We start from the raw sequence: 20,520 nt of genomic DNA on the forward strand, positions 1-20,520 counted from the left end.
TATTCATACCCACGCGGGTATGGGGCCGGGTATGGGTATTTTTTTAAAACGCGGGTATGGGGATGGGTACTATAGTACCCTACCCATTGCCATCCCTAGTGAAGACCACTCTTTAAAATGGATTTATGAATAAAATGTATAAAAAAGATGAATACGGATTTGTATTTAGGATAATCGCTGAAAAAGGAACAAAGAGTTTTGTAAGTGACTCATATAACCAAGAACAATAGCGACGACAATGGCTTAAAATCGTTAAAAAAAGTTGTTAATATATCAATTAATTATAATACATGTGCAGTCAAAAACACATGCTCAATTTCATATTTCACTTTATGGTCCAGAGGCTAAAATATATACCGAACTAATTAGAGAATATAAATCACCCTCAATCATCGTTTTAAAGTAGTAAATGACACTATAATGAATTTGATGATAAAGAATACATGTATCATGAAATGGATAAAATAATATTTTTTAAAACTAGTTATATAGATAGCCCAAGCAGAAAACAAGTAACATTATTTAATGGATTGAACAAATAATAGAATACTCATTTATTTGTTCAATTTATAAACTCTGAATAATGTAAATATGAAAGAAAAAAAATCTAACATTTAATCCAGTTCTTAAAAAATATTCTTATTAAGTAATTATTCCACAAGATGTGGTATGCTTGTTCAGCCAAAAAAAAATATGGTTTGTTTTTATTTCCATTATAAAAAATATTTTTTCGTATTAAGAGTAATTTTTTGGGCAAAATGCCACATATTCTCTTTTACAGCTATATTCAGGATATTAATGACGTGCACATTGTAAAATAAAATTACCCAACATCCTCGTATCTTATCTATCATAGTTATCTATGATAGTTTGTAACATTAACTGCGTGTGACGTGTATAAGAAACTTTAAAAAAAGAAGAAGTAAAAATAACGCTTTAGAATATTTGGATTGATTTTTCGTTTCAGTTTCATAAATTTCAAACTATAGAAGTAACAATATAAATACTTAGAAATTTTTAGTTTAAAAATATAATAGGTCAATATCAAATAGGAAAGGGGTTTATTATAGGAAAGGTAAAAGGATTGTGCATGTTCTGTGACAAAATTTTTACCCCCGGTTACCAACTCAAACATAAGCGCGCTCAAGTGTTTGTGATGGAGTTGGATGATGAATACGAGGTAAATGCCGACTTCACTGTGCATAAAGACCATGACAATGTGATTAAGAGTACGTCTATTGGTACTACCCCACAACTATCCATGAACGTCTTATCAAGACTGTCAAACTATGAGAATTGGCAAATTGCACAATAAGAAGTTGTTGCACATTCTTATTGATAGTGACAGTACCCACAATTTTCTTGATTTGGATGTGGCCAAAAAGCTGGGATGTAGATTGGAACCAATCTCTCCTTTATCTGTAACAGTCGTAGATGGCACACGAATTGATGCTCAATTCATGTTCAAAGGGTTCCAATGGAAATTACAACAAACCTTATTTCAATCTGATGTCATGGTCTACCACTGGGATGCTATGATTTGGTCTTGGGCATACAATGGCTGACTACCCTGGGCCCTATTGTATAGGATTTCACTAAATTCCAAATGGAATTTACCTATTCTGGTAACGCTTTATACTACGTGAAGCTCAACGACCCTCCACGAAACTCATAAACAACAAAACTTTCAACCAGGCGTTGCAGCAAGGAGCCCCAACTATGTTTTTTATAACCTAGCTCGGCGGCAGATCCGTTTATGATTCCTACTTGCAACATTAGTTTTCATCCGACCAGGACCAGCATTCATCAATTCTTCCTCCACTTGCCGCTTTACTCCTGGACATCGATGATATTTTTTCACAGCCCACTCATCTACCACCTTCGCGAGGTATATTTGACCACAAAATACCTTTAAAGGAAGGCTCCTTGCCTATTAACCAAAGACCATACCATTACTCGGTAGTTCAAAAAGATGAAGTTGATAAGTTGGTGAACGAAATGTTAAGTCAAGGCATTATACAGTACAATAACAACCCTTATGCCTTTCCCACTGTCCTTGTCATAAAAAAGAATGGCTCCTGGAGACTATGTGTGGATTATCGCTGTTTGAATTCTCAAACAGTTAAGGATAGGTTTCCTATTCCATTAATTGAAGATTTAATGAATGAGTTGGGGGGATCAGCAATCTATTCCAAGCTTAACTTACGTTCAAGGTGCCATCAAGTCAGAATGATGCGTGGTGAGGAGTTTAAAACGGTATTCAAAACACACGTTGGACATTTTGAGTACCTTGTAATGCCATTTGGACTCACAAACGCTCCAACTTCGTTTTAGGCCCTTATGAATGCTATTTTTAAAGACTTTTTATGGAAGTTTATCGTAGTCTTTTTCCATGATATATTAGTGTACAGCCCATCTATGGAATCCCACCTCAACCATCTCAGAATGGTGTTCGATATTCTCCGACAGCATCAATTATTTCTCATTAAAGGCAAGTGCTCCTTTGCGGCTGATCGGGTTGACTACCTTGGTCACTTTATTACAAAGGAAGGTGTTTTAATTGACCTCACTAAACTTTAGGCAGTCGCTCAATGGTTGCAACCCACTACTATAAAACCATTAAGAGGGTTTCTTGGGTTGGCAGGATACTATAGGCGTTTTGTGAAGAATTTTGGCAAAATTGCCAAGCCTTTAATGGACATGCTAAATTACGATTGTTTTCAATGGTCCCTAGCTTCCATTGCATCTTTTCAAGACTTAAAGTGCGCACTAATTTCTGCTCCAGTGTTGGCCCTTCTAAACTTCTCTCAACCTTTCGCAGTGGAGACCAATGCCTCAGGCACTGGCATTGGGGCAGTTCTCATGCAAAACAGACACCCTATAGCTTACATTAGTAAAGCACTTGGTCCATGCCAGCAAGCTATGGCAGTGTATGAGAGGGAGCTTCTTGCTATTATTTATGCGGTACAAAAATGGGGGGCTTATTTGTCACACAATCACTTTACCATCAAAACGGACCAAAAGAGCCTTAAATACCTTCTAGACCAACGACTTAATACTCCATTTCAACAAGTCTGGGTTGCCAAATTGATGGGGTTTGATTTCGACATCCAATACAAAGAAGGCGTTACTAATGTTGCTATGGATGCCTTATTTAGACAACCGCATGTTGAGTTGTTAACTACACTATTGACTGCTGTGGGTGATGATCTATTTGATAGGATTAAAGAGTTGTGGGCCATTGATCCACAATTGCAAACGCTTATTGAGGAATTGCAACAAGGCTCTCCCAAGCATCCCAAATACTCTTGGTATAAGGGTGAACTTAGGCGAAGAGGTAAGCTAGTTGTGAGCGCTATACCGGATCTGCGACTTCACATTCTCACATGGTTGCATGATTCACCTATGGGGGGCATTCAGGTAGAGATGCCACTACCACAGGAATTAAGTCGCTTTTCTATTGGAAGGGAGTGCTGAAAGATATCCAAAACCATGTTCGAAACTGTGATACATGTCAGTGGTGCAAACTAGATAACGCTGCACACCCTGGTCTCTTACAACCCCTACCTATTCCCAACAGAATATGAGAAGATATCAGTATGGATTTCATAGAGGGATTACCCCCTTCCTTTAGCAAACAGGCTGTTTTGGTGTTTGTTGACAGGTTAAGCAAAAGTGCTCATTTCTTGGCTCTATCACACCCATATACTGCTTTGGATGTCACTCAAGTTTATTTTGACCATGTTTTCAAGCTTCATGGCCTCCCAAACACGATCACTAGTGCCAGGGATCCCATTTTTGTCAACAAATTTTGGAAGGAACTTTTTCAGCTTCAAGGAGTTGTTCTAAATCGGTCGACAACATACCACCCACAATTGGATGGACAAATAGAGATTGTGAATAAGTGTTTTGAGACTTATTTACGATGTATGTGTTCGGACAAGCCTTCTTCTTGGTACAAATGGCTTCCTTTGACTGAACGATGGTACAACACCACTTTCCACTCATCCCTCCAAGCTACTCCCTATGAGGTGGTATTTGGACAAACCCCACCTATACATCTTCCGTATCTTCCTAGTGAAGCCACTATACCTAGTGTGGAAAGGAGCTTGCTAAAGAGAGAAAGAATGATTCAATTGCTAAAATTTCACCTTTAACGTGTCTAAATTAGATGGCTCAATATACTGATAGTAGAAGGAGTGACAGGATGTTTTCCATTGGTGATTTTGTCTATCTTAAACTGCAACCCTACTGACAATTCTCACTTAGGAACCAATATCATCACAAGCTTCTCCCTAAATACTATGGCCCATATAAGGTGGTGGATACCATCGGCAAGGTTGCTTACCAACTACAGCTGCCGCCTACCTCTGACATTCACAACGTGTTTCATGTGTCCCAATTAAAGATATGCAATGATCCATATGCTATGCTTACAGTGCATATTCCTAAACAGTACATCCCCAACCTGCAACAACTACTTCCCGAAGCTATTTTAGACAGAAAAATGGTGAAGAGAGGTCAAGTTGCTGCCACTAAAGTCCTCATCAAGTGGCAAGGGTTGCCCGCGGAACAAGCCACATGGGAATTTTACTATGATTTTTTGAAAAAATTTCCTAATTTTCACCTTTGAGGACAACGGTCTTCTCTAAGAAGGGAGTATTGTAACAACAATAAACTGCTTTATGATTTTACTATTTGCACGTATTTTTTCTGTTATTAGGTAACAAATTTTGTTAGGAAATGATATGATAACGCTAAAATCATGGTATATATCAAAATTTGATTTTCTTAATTTATCGCCTTGTAACAAATCACACCATATATGGTCTGTGATATCATGCTGTTTTGAAAGAGACAAAAATAATTAAGAAAATCTTCTGCTCTTATTTTCTTTATTTTTCTTTTCTCTTTGATCAACAGAAAGCTTTCTAAGTTTAGTTTTTTCTGTTCATATAGTGTTATTTCAACGGAGTTACTCAACTCCCTGAAATCCAAACATCTTGTTACAAAGTAACTAACTAAATACAAGTGGCTTACTCGAACAAAGATGATAAGATCAAAGGTATATATACAATTTTGTGTGCCGTCTACTCAAGCAAAAAAAAAGGAGCTTAAAAAATCATAATACTAGTTTTATTGTCAACTGAATGTTTCGTGAAGTTGCATTTGCGGATAAATAAGTCCCACATTGAACAAGAATAAGAAGCTCACGTGATTAGCAAATATATATTGCGCACTTCAACTATGTAAGAATCACGGAACCGTGTGGTGAGCACAGAGCGAACTATTCTTTCGCCTTTTACTAAAGAATACCGTGTGCTCGCCACATTACGCGGCATACGCTAATTTTTGGAAGGGATACTTTCCTTGTGGAAGGTTCCTACAATCTTTTATAGAAACTTTTTATTACTTATTATCCTGGAGAATAATTATTACGTTTCGGTTAACTAGTTCTCGCAAGATGCACCTAATGGCAAGCGGATAATTCTATGTTGAATTGTTATTAATTTAAGAAAGTGTAGCAGCAGTGTGAGGTGCAGCCTATTTAAGGCCAAACGACATTGCCATTGACGACCATCCTATGTATATGTATAGTTGTATACTCTACTTAATAGGCAAGAGATCTCATATATTTGAGACAGGGAGGGTAGTGTTGGAAAAGCTCAAGACAGTCTGTGGGCGCTGATTTACTGGTTTCTTAGAATGATTGTTTAGCAAAGGTGGAAATCGCAGAGGTTTTAAACTACGGAAAATGGAAACTGTCGACTGGTTTTATCTGTCATCAAAATGAATTGTCTAAATTTAAACAGTAGCTTTTATATGTTCAATGAAATCTGATTAGATGAATGCTATATCGTGAGAATTTTTTTTTTACAAGAATTGGATATTAATTAACGTGACCAGACTTCAGTTAACCAATTAACCAATCAATCAAATGAAAGTACGAATACGCATTCATACTATCTATAGCAAAATTCATGTGTTTTATAGTTATACAAGATAAATAAATATTCTGAAAAAAGTTAACAATACGATGTTTTTAAAAATATTTTTTAATGCACTTTTTTAAATTAGTTTATTTTTTAAAAAAATTAAATACTTATTTTATAAATTTATTATTTTTTAAAATTAAGTTAAATTACCAAAAACAACATTGAAAAAAAAAAAACACTATTTACATTTCAATGGCTATGGTTGTCCCGAACAAATTGTGTCAACATTTCCTATTCAGCATCTTTTGCTCTTCTGGGACCTTCAACAATATATCTAACAATGAAGGAGGGTGATTATCCTAAACTTGAGTAGTCTCTTTATTTTTTATAATTTTGATAAGACGATCCTACTTGTATAGACTTTATATCTTAACACTTCTCATAAAGTCTTATTGGTAGATTAACAACACATCAAAGGTAAATAAATAAAAGGGTCTCAATTCTATAATTGTCTAAAATATTATAGATAAATAGACTATTCAAGCTTTAGTTCAATTACTCTCTTTCTCACTGTGGGATTGTCATTCTTCAATTCTTTTAGAGTAAGATGAAGCCTGGCAATTCCAGAATTAAGATTACAACTACAACTTTGTAGGTAAAACAAAAATTCTTGCCAAGTTACTGAAGTATGATGGAAAAAAATAAAAATGTACACATTTGCAAGCCATACCCGAGGGAAGTGTTCACCAACTTATTGAAGGAGTCACTACAGGTAAATTAGGTCACTACATCCACCTAAAACCTCTTAAGGTAAAAGGTGGTGGGACATCATCCATTTATATACTACTCACCTTCCCTAGGTATTAGACAATGCATAGCCTCTTTTTCTAAGTCACTACAAGTGGACTAAGTCACTAGATCCACCTAAAACTGTAAGATAATAAGTGGTGTGACACTAGCTTTTATACACTAGTCATCTTCTGGAAGTTTCCAATACTTGTCAAATATGTCCTTTATTCATCCTTTCTCTAGCATAAGCCTTTCTTTAACATCACACGACTCTCTCAAGTTTAAGTTTCCAATACTTATCGTTAAATATAAGTCCTTTATCCATCCCTTCTCTAGCGGAAGCCTTTCTTTAACATCACAAATATGGTTTAGTGTTACAAACATCAGAGTTGTTTGATGTTACAAATATTAGAGCCACTAATGCTTCTCTTGTATGGATACATGAATGATTCCTTAGTTCGAATCCATCATCGATGCAGTATGATTCCTTCACTTGAATCGATCACCAGCAAAGACTGTCAACATAATTAGGATTCCTTCACTTGAATCTATCACTAATGTATCAAGGGATTCCTGTGGCTCTGATACCTCTATTGGGTCAGAATAGAACAAATGAGGAGGGAACAAAGATAGTAAAAAACCAAAAAGTTCACACCAGAATTTATTCCAGATAATATATAATTTTGCATGCCAATTTCCCCAAGTGAAATTAACACTTAAATTCGGTAAAATTAGTAGTATAAGTGTTGCTCAAATGTATGCAAAACTACGGTTTTCTAGCTAAATACTTAGTCCCACATTAAACAACAAAAGGAAGCTAGAGCGATAGCTGCAGTACTATATAAACCGACGCTTGCACATAGATTACCTCGAAGAGCTGTGTGGTGGGCACAAAGCGAACTATTCTTTCGCCTTTTACTAAAGAATACCGTGTGCTCGCCACTTAATGCGGCAAATGCTAATTTTTGAAAGGGACCTTAAGAGAAGGCTCCTACCAAATTCCAGTTTCAAGTAATTTGTTCATGTATAAATGAAATGATAATAAGAAGCATCATTGGAAAAGGGTGGCCATGGAAGATTGTTATTTGTACATAATATTATTAACAAATATATACATATACATGAAATGCACCACACCCTTTGTAAGAGAAGTTTAACAGGAAAGGAAAAGCTGAACAAACAACACTAGCACTAGCAGCTGCAAAGTTGAAGGGCTTCTTCGAACCTCTTATCTACAACAGAAGGATCAGCCACGCAGCGCGTCTGTGTTAGAATCATATTATTATCTGATCTGGCTTTGGAAATGGTATTGTATTTGGCAACCCATTTTGGTGCAGAGCCTTTAAACCACGAATTAGTTGATACAGATGATGAAGAGGGGGGAACAGTTACTGATGGGGTCTGTGTTTTGCCGGTGTGGCAGAGCAAGAGCATTGCTGCTGTGGGTGCCATTGATAAACCAAAGTTGTTTTAGACAGTGATAGATATCAAGTGCAGGAGAAATTAAGGTTTTGTGACTTCCTATGTATACTTATAGAGATAACGAGGATATGAGAGCTTGGCGTGTTTGGGGAAAAGCAAAAACAGTCTGTGGGCTGTACTTTACCAGTTTCTAAGAGTGATTGTTTAGAAAAGGGTGGAAATCCGATGAATTTAAAACCATGGACAATGGGAACTGTTGACTTGTTTTAAATTAAATAATTCTAAACTCTTTTCCTTTTGTATTTATAAATCGTCTTAAATATTAAATGATATTTATATTTTTAAGATAATAAATACTTGTACTTTTTATATTTTTAAAATTTTAATATACATTCTATAAAATAATAAAAAAAGTGCGTGAAAAATTCTTGTAAAGATATAGCAAAATTGTCTCAGATTCCTCTAACTTCTGTTGGTTTAATAACGAATGCCATAATAATTATACATAATAAATGAATATTCAAAATAATTTTTTTCCGAATTATATGATACGACTCTTCTCAGGAAAAAAAAAAAACGAAATTGTTTTAAGATAAAATATAATAAAACTCGACATTGTTGAGAAAAATAGAATAGTGAATAGTTAGACAAAAGCAACGGGCAACTTACACGCACACAAAAAAATGGTATAATTTCCAAAACGAATATTAAAACAGAATCCTATTTACATTCCAATAGCCATCATTGTGGGAAACAAATGGTGCTTGGATACTACGCAAAAGAATTTCTGCAATAAACAATATATTCAAAAAACTTTTCCTTATAATATACATTTGTGATGACATAGAACTTTTAATGTGAGGTTTGGACATGATTTTCTATATGTTGCTCAATCAAGCAATATCCCCCTTACTTTACAAAAGTTAGTAATGTGATATTTTTAAGCAAATCAACGGGAAGATGCCATAATAATTAAGAACACTGAAACACAATAATTCATTAATATAACCTAGAAACTTCAAGAAGATAACTTACAGAGAAATACTCGAACAAAGTATTCAACAGAGCTAATTCAATAATCCTCGCTTGAATTTTTTTATTTTTTTTCGGTTCTGAAAACACTTCGTGTTAATAAATGGAATTTACTTGCCGCAGACTTCGATCAATCAGAGTTTCCCAAATTTCAAGAAAAGATTTATATTAACTTTACACATCCAAATAATTCAAAAACTGCAATGATGATGTTATAATGTTATTGTTCATACACTTGCCTTATCGTAGGCTTGTTGGTATCTCAAGTGAAACAATTTAAATAATGTTGATTAAGTTATTATATTCTCAAGTACATCACATGTCTGATCAGTGATCAAAAGTAATATATACCACAAAAATTATTGAGATACAAGATCCGTTTAGCAATTGTGCAAATTCCATTAGCTATGACGTACCCGGAAACAAAATCTGTCTGTTCAGCCAGAACATATACTGCTAACTTACTATTGATGTCCAAAACAAAGGATTTTAATATGAGTCATAATTTCAATCTTTCTTGCAAATTGAATCATGTTCATTTCTTATTTATAAAAGATAACAGTTTATGTTAGGGGTGATTAAGGCAGAGCAGTTAAGAAATTTAGATCAAGACATCAAATTATCTGACTTACATTAGTCATCAATGTGCTCAACAAATAATAAGAAAATAAAATAAAAACTGCATAGGATATTGTATAAACATGTATAAAAAATGTACTAAAATTGATCTTTGAATTCAAATACCAACCCTATATGCATTTGATATGGTGTCAGTCATGAAATTAAGAATAAAGCCTCCCGCAAAAGTGCCTAATTTTCCACATCCGATAGTAATTCTTCTAAATATCATATCTGCATTAGTCTGCCAAAATAAATTGTCCTTAATAGTTAATATAATTATTAATATAGGAATAGTTCAGCAATAACATTGCATTTGACCTGTAAATTATAAATTACTTACCATATATTTATATTAATCAAGTCAACAAAATATTAAATGAAAGAAGGAACAGAGCTATGCTAATAAAATCTTATGCAAACTTTGAAACAAAGTCTCACCATGTGAGATATAGGGTCGGTTTCAGTAAACTTACAAAAAAAAGTTTGTAGGAGAAAAATAATTAGAATAAAAAATAAATTATTTTTTTCTTATAGAAATAATTTATATATATTTTTATTTTTAAAATATTTTTCTTGTTTAATTTATTTAAAATTTAAAGAGATAAATTATTTCTTATTTATAAAAAGAATTTGTTATTTTTTTATTGTTTTTTTTTCACTAATTTAAAAGTTTATTCAAACTACAACTAGCTTTCACGAGGTTGTATGCTGTGTAACTTACAGACATTCATGCAACACAGTTAAATAGAGACACGAATCAACAATATGAATGTTGAAAATATATGGGTGGAGTTATACGGGTTGTTATATTGTAAGTCAAGTTAGCAAGTTTTAATGGATAAAAGAAAGTACTCAAATTTAGAATTCAATTACTATTACTATTATCCACCAGAAGTGTATAAATTTGAAATTGTCAACAAAGGTATTCTGCAATTTACAATGAAGGATTTGGTTCACAATCATAAAAATGTTACAACAGGTTGCTCAATCCAAATGAAACTAGCGAGATACAAGTTGCTTAATCCAACAAAGATAATAATAACAAACAAGCAAGTTTACAGTAATATTTGGTCAACATAAACATATAATTGTGAGTCGGTAGTATAAATCTGCTCAAATGAATACAAAACTATCATTTTCCTGACTTGAAACAGCTGCTAATAGTCCCACATTGAAAACAAAAGGAACCTAGAGCAATTGCTACAGTAGTATATAAAGCAACGCTTGAAATTTCGTAAAATTATGGAGCCGTGCGTTGAGCACAAAGCGAACTATTCTTTCGCCTTTTACTAAAGAATACCGTGTGCTCGTCGCATGAAGCGGCATACGCCTATTTTTGGAAAGGAACCTTAATTAGGGTCCTACGCAATCCAATTTCAGTTTAAAGACTTTGGGAAATGAATGCATATAAGGAGTCTTTGTTTTGACAAGGGTGCCATTGGTAAAAGTTATGTGAGAGAGATTTAGCTTAACATGGTTGAAATTTAGGTTTGTTTACTTTCTGTATATGTTATATGTTACTTCGACAAAAATGAGCATATATTAATGAGATGACAGTGGACAGTGTTCCGGTAAACGGTCAAAACAGTCTTTGGGTTGTTGTGCCTTATCAGTATTTATGAATGTGTCTTTTGCAATTTGCTTAGGGTGGAAATCCAAGGGTTTAAAACCATGGAAAATGCAAACCGTTGACTTGCCTTTGCCTGTTATAATCTTATCCTAAAAAGTCGGTCTAAGTTCATTTAACATTGGTTCGATAATAAATGTCATAAGAGAATGAATTTTGTTTTAGACGTAATAATTGTTATATGCAAGACTCTTTTCTCACAAAAAAGAAAATGAATTTGTCAGGATAAAAATATAAAATTTGACATGTTGAAGTCAGGACAAATTGAACTTATAAGAGAGAAGTATAATTTTTTTTGGTAGATATCGATACACTACCTTCTGCTTTGATTATAAAGTATCACATAGATAATGAATAAACTAATGAAAAATAAATTATAACGATACATGACATGCTATTTATTTTTATCCCATGTTGTGTTAGTAATTTATCGGCATCAGGTTTTCAATTTTTTGTATATTATGACGGTTACTTAAAACAATTTTTCTTTTTTAAAATAATAATAATAATACACATATGGAGATGCCAATACACGAGAACGTGTATTTTTAAAAATGAACATGTTTCTGTTCATATATGCCAACAAGAAATGAAATCTTGGGATACAAGATCGAAGATAACGGAAATGATATATAAATTTATTGGAGAACAAAGCGAAAATATTTGGGTAAACTGTCGTGTATTCCAACTTTATGCCAAGAAAGGTGGAACATAAATCTAAGCAATATACTTTCATAATCTCTAACAGAGTAGAGGGTACATTGCCAAGATAGACTCTTGTAACTAATTTCCTTCAAGAGAAAGCAGAAGGCTAATTACAAAGAAAGAAAAGAAAAGAAAAATGCAAAATTTCCGAAAAAATATTTTAAAAAAAGAATGTTATTTACATTTCAATTGTGCCTGGACAGGCATCAAATATATATAAGGAAATCAGCATTGTTGGGATTGCCGAGAAGCTGATGTTTCTGCAGTCTTCTCGTCAAGCAATGGTGCAGTGCTTGTCCTTTCCACCCTTGATGTTTCATGCTCACTATCTTCATCAAATCTATCCACACTATGCAAAAATATTCCTGCAATATATTACGAGTTGACGATGACCATAGAACTTTTAACTAATTCTAATATACTTGTTCTATTTTTTTAGGTTGGGTTTGGACATGATTTCTATAGCCAGCAATACTAAGCACACTTGCTTTTATAATAATGACACTTCAAAGAAATTACAAATGTGATATTTTTGTAGCATATCGATGGGATGTGGCCATAATGAACACTTACCTATAAACCATATTGCAGCTGCTGGGAAAAATATAGTTGTTAGAATCAATGCGGTCGTTCTCCAGTTGTTAATATTATCCTGGATACCAATATGTACAGAACTATGGTCAGAATATTGCATGACATCATACATCATGTTATTTACTTATTTTCTCTGCCTACCTGTCTCTCGGTTTGATAATAAACATTTAAAGTTGCAATAATGCTATAATGTAAAGGTGTCAACACATTTATCATTTATACACTTTAAGTTGACCCCCAGAGTGTTGATTAAAAGTACATAAGATGTGAAAAATGGTCAGAACTGCTGCTTTAACTTTATAAAAAAGGAAACAGAAAGAATAGCCAAGAGATGATTCCCTGAAAGTTTTGTAAATTGTAACAAATATAACTAAAACAAAGCTAACCTGCATAACTCCAACAAGAGGAGAGGAAGGCACGTCTCCAAATATGTGAATAGCAACAGTAGACATAGCCATAGATAGCGGCCTCAAACTTGGTTTAACACAATGGAGACATACATAATTCACAGGACCCTAAAATGAAGATAGCAGGAAGGAAAAAATAATAAAATAATTTAGACCAAAATTCTAGTTATCAAGTAACAGAATTTATCTTTCGACAGAGTATTCGAACTTTATTTCCTTAAAAAATGATTTTTAAGGCAATATATTATTCAGTTAAATCTTGATGTAAAGAAACAGGAAATGTATCCCTACCAATAGGCAAAAAACAAAGGATAAAGAGTGTTCACTTTGGAAACAAGCACAAAAAAGTGTGTATGGAAATTCGTACAGATCATCTCTGCACTGTGCAACGACTGTTTTGCACTATGCACCATCATTTTGGTGTCAAAATAATGTTTGGTCACCTACAGAATTCATTTTGGACCATGTAAAGTGTGAAATTCAAGTTGAGTTATCTGTTCATGTGGTCAAATTTTATTCAGACATATTTCCCATGATTTTTCAATTTGTCCTCTTTCATAATATTTTAAATTAACTTTTATAATGCTTTGGTAGTAATGATTTCATACTTAAAATTAAATTTGCCCAAGTTAGCTAAAAAAATCCCCGTTCTTACGGAACGACATTTGGAGAAGGAAAACTCATTCTCCCAAATTTAACAATTTCAAAATCCATTATAGTCAAAAGTAGTTATACATTAGTGATCCAAGCACACTCAGAGGTTTGGAAGAGTAAACTTGTGTTTAACTTCCGAAATGTATCAGTGGTTTTACATAAGATCACTGAAATACAATAATTGATCTATATATATATAACTTAGAAACTTCAAAATACTCAACTAACAAAGGAGGAATAAAAAGGAGTAGCTGAAATACTAATAGATGATAAGCAACTATTTAGTTTAGCACATTATGTTATAAACAAGCAAACATGAAAATATTTTCCTTAGACACAAGGGATGTACCTGAGTGGCAAAAACTAGTAGTTCACCAATAGCAAAAAGAGCTAGGAAGCCATACTCGTTTCTAAATAAGAAGGCACCAAAACAAAAAGCTCCACCAATAAATGTTGTCATTGAAAGAAGCTGCAAAAGAATTCAGTGTTCAGGAAAGAGCAATGGAATTTCTAGGTGAATTGTAGGAGTGACATTTATGTATGGGCTACCGGTTTCATTAGTTAGCCCATTACGGATACAATTGTTGTGTACACTGTACACTTTAGGCGCGTGTATTATAGAAAATCCTCACTTAAATCTTTTCGTTTTTTGGTTGTGAAAACACTTTGCATGGTTAACAAATAGAATTTACTAGCAGCAGACATTGATCAACCAGTTTCCCAAATTTTAAGAAAAGAATCATATTAACCTTACACAGGCAAATAATTTCAAAATTGCAATGATAATGTTCAAAACTTATTGTTCCCACACATGCCTTAGCTGAGGTTTGTTGGTGTCTCAAGTGAGACAATTTAAACACAGCAATATTGATAATATTGTATTCCCTAGTGCATCATATGCATGATCAAAAGCAGTATTTACCACAATAATTGAGATACAAGAGCTGTTTAGCAATTGTGCAAAATCCATAATGCATTAGATACCGAAAAACATAATTTGCCTATTCAGCTAGAAGCCTAGAACATATACTACTAACTTACTACTGCAAACTAGTACAAACGATTATAGTACAAGGCATAATCTCAATCTTTTTGCCAATTAAATCCTGTTCATTCATATTTATAGAAGATAACAGTTAATGCTAAGGATGATTTAGGACAGGAAGGGCAGATAAAATGTGTACATCCAGTTATCTAATTTATACTAGTCTTCAATGTGCTCAACGGATAATAAAATAAAAACTCCATAGGACAATCCATAAACATGTATAAAAAATGTGCTAGAAACTTGGAATTTCTCTCTGAATTCAAGATACCAACCTTAAAAGCATTTGAAATGGTGTTAGTCATGAAATCAAGAATAAAGCCTCCAGCTAAAGTGCCCAATATTCCACATACGACAGTAATTCCTCCAAATATCATATCTGCATTAGTCTGCAAAGGTAAATTGTCCTTAATAGTCGATAAAATTATTAACATAATAATAGTTCAGCAATAACCTTGTATTTCGTTTCACCTGCAAATAAATTACTGGCCATATACTTATTTTAAGCAAGTAACAAGACATTAAAAAAATAAGGAACACAACTATAATAATAAAATCTTGCGCATACTGGTTTCAGTAGATGAATCAAAGGCTCACCATGTGATATATACTATAACCAGCTTTTGGACCCCAATACGAGTAGGCACCTATGACGAAGTTGTATGCTATGTAACCTGCAAATAGACATTCATGCAACAGAGTTTAATGGAGACATTAATAAACAATGTTATTGTTTAAAATATATAGGTAGAGGCTAATGACTTATTTCATAAGGAAGTAAGCTAGCCAAATAGCAGCTTCTAAGATTAATTTAACAACACAATTAAATCAAAAGAAATAAGTTTAGTAGCTGATCAGTAGGAAGAAGAAGTACCTAAAACATTGACAACATAAACCTTATCAAGTAAAAGTTCTTTCATATCTTTCAGAAATCTTGAAAACTGATCCAGTATTGTGTTTGCAGATTTTGATCTAAAACAAGATGAGAGCCAACAAAATAAAATTATATATGTCAGTAATAAATCAGTAAACAGAACAAATGCTGAGAAACAATGGCAGGAACAACTGCCTCTACAGGCCCTGTAATGGCCAAAGGGTCATATACTTGAATTAAAACAATCACTATAAATTTAGGATAAGGGTACTGTTCTCACTTGGGAGGTTCATGGGAGCTTTTATCTCTTAACTCTGCCTTCATGGTCAACGGTTCATCTTTTCCATTTGAAGATTGCACACCTTTTAATCAAATAAGTAAATTTTGTTTAGTTCAACCACAGGATATTGTGAGTCAGAAACAGAACAAAACTGAAGCCTAAAATTTTTGGTTAACTGAAAGACATTAATTAAAAACTGAGCTTGTCCCAGAGAAAAAGTTATATTAATTTTGACAACTATGCTTATATCATGGTCAATTATAGGAAATTTCTTGAGCTATGTAGCACCAATCTAAAACATAATGGTACCTTGAACTCCAGACACAACTGTCTCAACTGCCAGTGCCTTTTTCGAATCAGCAGGTACAAAACCTGGATCCACAAGTAGTTTAGAGATGGCAAACAATATTAGGGAAATCGTTATAATAGAAAAATGTGCACCTTTCATCTGCAAAGGCTTCATAACAAATCCCAAAATAGCAAATGGAAGCATCAATATAGCTTCCACCCAAAAAGCATAACGCCAACCAAGATGACTTCCAACCTGTTTATAAACAAAGAAAGGATAAATCATAAAGGGCACTTTGAAAAAATTAAAGAAAAGAAGCAAGATACACATGATTATTTCTAAAGTACAGATACTGCTAAAGAAAGGGAATTCCACAACTTGCCATCCAAGTTTTTCCTTTACCTACACACCCAACCTTTTGTTTCAGTTGTGATTGAAAAGGGAGGAGAAAATTTTCATTCCAAATTTATTATCAATCGACTGCTTACACCCACTTTCTATTTTCAAGCAGCTCCCTGTGTAATATTTTCCTCTTATCCAAAACAAAATTTACTAATCATTCAGTTTTCAAAATTTTGATGGAGAATTATGCTGCTACCCTAGATTTAAATAAAATTTATGTCTTTCCTAAGAATCTTCATTGACTCCTAGATTTTAATACAGGAAGTAAAATCAAAGGAAAACTTACCAAACCACCATAGACATAGCCAATTGCATATCCTGCTGGTATACACATGTAAAATATAGCAAGCCACGCCGTTTTCTGACATATACACCGATATAAGAAAGGTTTCCACCATAAAGTAAACAGACAAAATTACAATGACATACAACATTCCAACTACTAAGAACGGTAAAGTAAACATCAGTCAGTTTTGTCAGAATATATCTTTAAACCATTAAAATGTTGAAAAGAAGCAAATTTATGTAGTTTAAGTTACCATACTGATTAGAGCTAATCTTCCTCATTAATGGTTAAAAGCATTAAATAAAGTAAAGAGTTGAGTCAGTTTGGCTAATAATCCGTGCTAGCATTAATATTCTCCAAACAAAACACTAGAAAAGCATTTGTTTCAATATTAGTTATGTAATGTCCAAGCTGACTTAGGTTCTTGACACAAACTATTCTTTTTTATTTTAGATCATGATGTTTTTCCCAAAATGGACAACCAACAAAAACCACTGACAACTTAACTTAGTAAAACAAATATTCTCCCATGTGTAAGTTTAAGAATAGCCTAATGGTATGTGATCTATGTAGCCAGCTTAACATAGTAGAATAAAGTGGTTGTTGTTGTGTAAGTTTAAGAATTGAATCCATAATGCAACTGCGCAAAGCAAATAGCATCACATGTTGAAAGGTATTTATGACCCACGAAAGGTAACATGTTTTCACATCGTACTTGTAGATGGAGCATCAACTGATCCAGGATCCCACAAAAGAAAATTATTCACAGTTCAATAACTAAAAAGTGTATGATGGCTACATATGAGCATACTGTACAATAGAAATATTCTATTGTCTGAAAGCATGAGATGATTGCAAGGGAAAGAAATAAACCTGTGCAACTGGTGCATTGTCATCAATGAAAGGGGCTGCAAGACTTATAAATGAAGCCTCGCCAACACCAACGAGCCTATAGAGAATAACAAAATGATAAGGAAAATAAACTACATAATTCTTATAATTTGTACTATAATGCTCGAACAAGATTCAATAAAAAACCAATGCTTGAATAACTAAAGCCTCTTACATGCGACAGACTGCAATGGACCAGAAATTGAAAGAGAAACCACAACATAAGGTTGCAAGAGTCCAAACTGACAATCCAACTCCAATAAGTCTAAATGGGTTTACACTGCAAAATATACGAAATATGGGATTATGTAATGATTAACATTTATCTAAGTCAATGATAGCAATTATAAATCACATAAATGGTATGTGTATGACAGAGGTAAAAAAAATTCATTATTAGATAATTATGTCTAACAAAATAGGAACCTAACTTTAAGGGAAAACAGGTTTAAAAAATTGTTAAGCTAAAACATTAATGAGTGCAGTTTAATGTATGCTGCAAAACATTTTAGACATATAAAATAATTTATTTAAAAAGATGAAAGTCATGCTGAAGAATATTTCTTCAATTACTCTTAATACATTTATTAATGAAGCTATTGCTTCACTTATAAATCAATGAGGACATTGTGGACTTCAATACAGTAGATCAGTGGTTGTTCAAAAGCTGATTCAGCTTTCATAAGTTTCATAATGTCAGGAATTGACATAGCATGTTTTCAAACATTAATAGTTGAATATTTAGGGTAAATAAAACTGAAAGAACCCAATGAGCAAATGAGTAGTTGCTGATGTCCAAGTTCGAGAAAATGAAACTAAACTTTAATGCCTATATCATATAAATCATTATGTTACTCTTTTAACTGTAACAACTCTAATTATATGGAGAAGCTAAAAACCATAAACTAACAGCATAACTGAGTCTAAAGCAGGATGAGCACAAAACTGGATTGGCTACGTGGCAAGAAAACTAAAGTAAACAATGTCCCAAGTAGATGATTTACTTTGATCACCTTCATGCCAAAGGACCTTCACATGCATGCCAAACAGGTGGTGCATAACACAAAGTTGCCATAAAATATATATTTTTTAAAAATATACTTATCAAAAGGAAAAATTGTAAAATCTCATGATCATCAGGGACAGTACATCAAGATATGGATGTCTGAGTTCATTGATCAGATTTAATAGAGAAATGTATATTTCAAATGATAATATTACTCTATTTCACTCCCCCAACTCCCTATGATCCCTGTTGCCAAGATAAAATCTATCCAGTATCATGAGATATTAAGACTTAATCATGAAAGATGAAACATGTGTCTTGCTAATTAAGGGAAAAGTTATCAAAGAAGGAATGTGTAACAACAATTTCAACAGCTACCTCTTTGCTAGAGAAGCAAATGTCGGAGAGGCCAGAAGAAGTCCAACCATAAAAGCAGATGACAGAACTCCATCCTCAAAATTGTTCAAGTTAAAATCCCCCCTGCATAGAAGGAGAATATGATGATGTCAAAAATACAACTACTAAGCTCAGAAAATTTAATGCTCCATATTATAGTACAATATGTCATGGAGCAACACACAAGGAAAAGTTCAGACAGGCAATAGCAATTTGCTGGGTATAAATTGAATTCTCCATCTAGGTGGTTGATGCTTCTTTTGAAAAAAATCCATAACAATTTGGGTGCACGGGAGTAGATTTTGTCAACAAGATCTCAATTCCTTTCTACATTTATTTTAGTAACTTGACTAAATCTGGCAAGAATACTTTTCCGGTTCACTAAAGTTATTTTTTTCAGGATAAATCATAGAGATAAAGATTCGCATAAACTGTGACAGCATCCTTTGTTTATGGTTTCAAAAAGAGGAAAGACCCAAAAGCAAAAAATAAGAGGTATTAGTTTAATAAATTAGTTTCTGTCAGTCATGCAATAAATATTCTCATCCTTGAGAACCATGTAACAATGACGTTCTGAATAACACCAACATAAATCAAGAATGGAGAATTAAGACAGTTTGAAAACCAAATCCAACAATTTAAAGACTCTGCAATAAATGCCAAAGTTTAAGACAAATAGATACATTTCCATTATTTATGCCATAGATCCTAGAATATGTTACGCTTACTGTATTCCAGTTCTAGATTTGCAGGTACCACCTTCAGTGCAAGTTCCTCGACTTCCATTAACACCATTGCTTGCTATTGTTCCTCGGTCCACATAGTTTAACAAGTTAATCACACAAAATATAACCAGCAACCTATAGAACAAGATAAAACAAATTAATAATTTCCAAACGCATAAAAGCATTGAATTTTCAAATTTCAATCTAATCTGCATTGATCAAACATTAATTATAGAATATTCAACAGTCATTTACTTAACATTAAAAAATAGAAACAGAACAAAACACACCCCACACACTACACGGGAAAAAAATTGAAAATTTTAAAAGAATAAATAAATAAATAAAACACACTCCTCTCTCCATCTGAGACATACCCAAATCATGAAAATAAAAAATTTCCTTCCTTTACCCACATTTTTTTGTACGGCAGAGATCCAGTAACATATAAAAGAAAACAAGATAACCTCTTTGGTGTAAACCATGAAGTTGTCGGAATCATGGTGGAGTTGGTGGACATGTCTGGCTCCACAGAAGGC

At 33.4% G+C, this 20,520-nt stretch overlaps 1 protein-coding gene and 3 non-coding genes across 5 annotated transcripts; 3 read left to right on the top strand and 1 right to left on the bottom strand.

The window, feature by feature from the left end:
* The first annotated feature begins 5,262 nt into the window (after window positions 1-5,262).
* On the top strand, window positions 5,263-5,382 carry LOC113860498. Its single transcript, XR_003503949.1, has one exon. It is a non-coding gene; the product is annotated as a U5 spliceosomal RNA (small nuclear RNA).
* A 2,218-nt stretch (window positions 5,383-7,600) lies between these two features.
* On the top strand, window positions 7,601-7,715 carry LOC113860279. Its single transcript, XR_003503734.1, has one exon. It is a non-coding gene; the product is annotated as a U5 spliceosomal RNA (small nuclear RNA).
* A 3,331-nt stretch (window positions 7,716-11,046) lies between these two features.
* Window positions 11,047-11,163, top strand: LOC113860266. Its single transcript, XR_003503722.1, has one exon. It is a non-coding gene; the product is annotated as a U5 spliceosomal RNA (small nuclear RNA).
* A 1,021-nt stretch (window positions 11,164-12,184) lies between these two features.
* Window positions 12,185-20,520, bottom strand: LOC113860242 (probable sphingolipid transporter spinster homolog 2). Of its 2 annotated transcripts, XM_027492946.1 has the most exons (16): window positions 20,449-20,520; window positions 19,985-20,116; window positions 19,239-19,340; window positions 18,030-18,134; window positions 17,837-17,912; window positions 16,964-17,038; window positions 16,428-16,530; window positions 16,296-16,358; window positions 15,987-16,068; window positions 15,707-15,804; window positions 15,430-15,506; window positions 15,108-15,221; window positions 14,137-14,256; window positions 13,113-13,241; window positions 12,706-12,784; window positions 12,185-12,497 (listed from the first exon to the last, which is right to left on the bottom strand). In XM_027492946.1, the coding sequence occupies exons 1-16, from the start codon at window positions 20,499-20,501 to the stop codon at window positions 12,358-12,360; spliced, it is 1,548 nt and encodes a 515-aa protein (XP_027348747.1). In that variant the 5' UTR covers window positions 20,502-20,520; the 3' UTR covers window positions 12,185-12,357. The 2 variants fall into 2 exon arrangements, with proteins under 2 accessions (XP_027348747.1, XP_027348748.1); XM_027492947.1 differs by lacking the exon at window positions 16,964-17,038.

This window comes from Abrus precatorius, unplaced genomic scaffold, assembly GCF_003935025.1.
Source record: "Abrus precatorius isolate BTA unplaced genomic scaffold, Abrus_2018 Scaffold2, whole genome shotgun sequence".
In the NCBI taxonomy this organism is placed as follows: domain Eukaryota; kingdom Viridiplantae; phylum Streptophyta; class Magnoliopsida; order Fabales; family Fabaceae; genus Abrus; species Abrus precatorius.

What these genes read in the sequence shown, in the direction of transcription:
- LOC113860242 (XM_027492946.1), bottom strand. Translation starts at nt 20,501, where the DNA reads ATGTCCACCAACTCCACCATGATTCCGACAACTTCATGGTTTACACCA. An exon ending in TTATGTTGTCAATGTTTTAG is followed by an intron (nt 15,507 to 15,706) that starts GTACTTCTTCTT and finishes GTCTATTTGCAG; the next exon opens with GTTACATAGCATACAACTTC. An exon ending in AGCTGCAATATGGTTTATAG is followed by an intron (nt 12,498 to 12,705) that starts GTAAGTGTTCAT and finishes AATATATTGCAG; the next exon opens with GAATATTTTTGCATAGTGTG.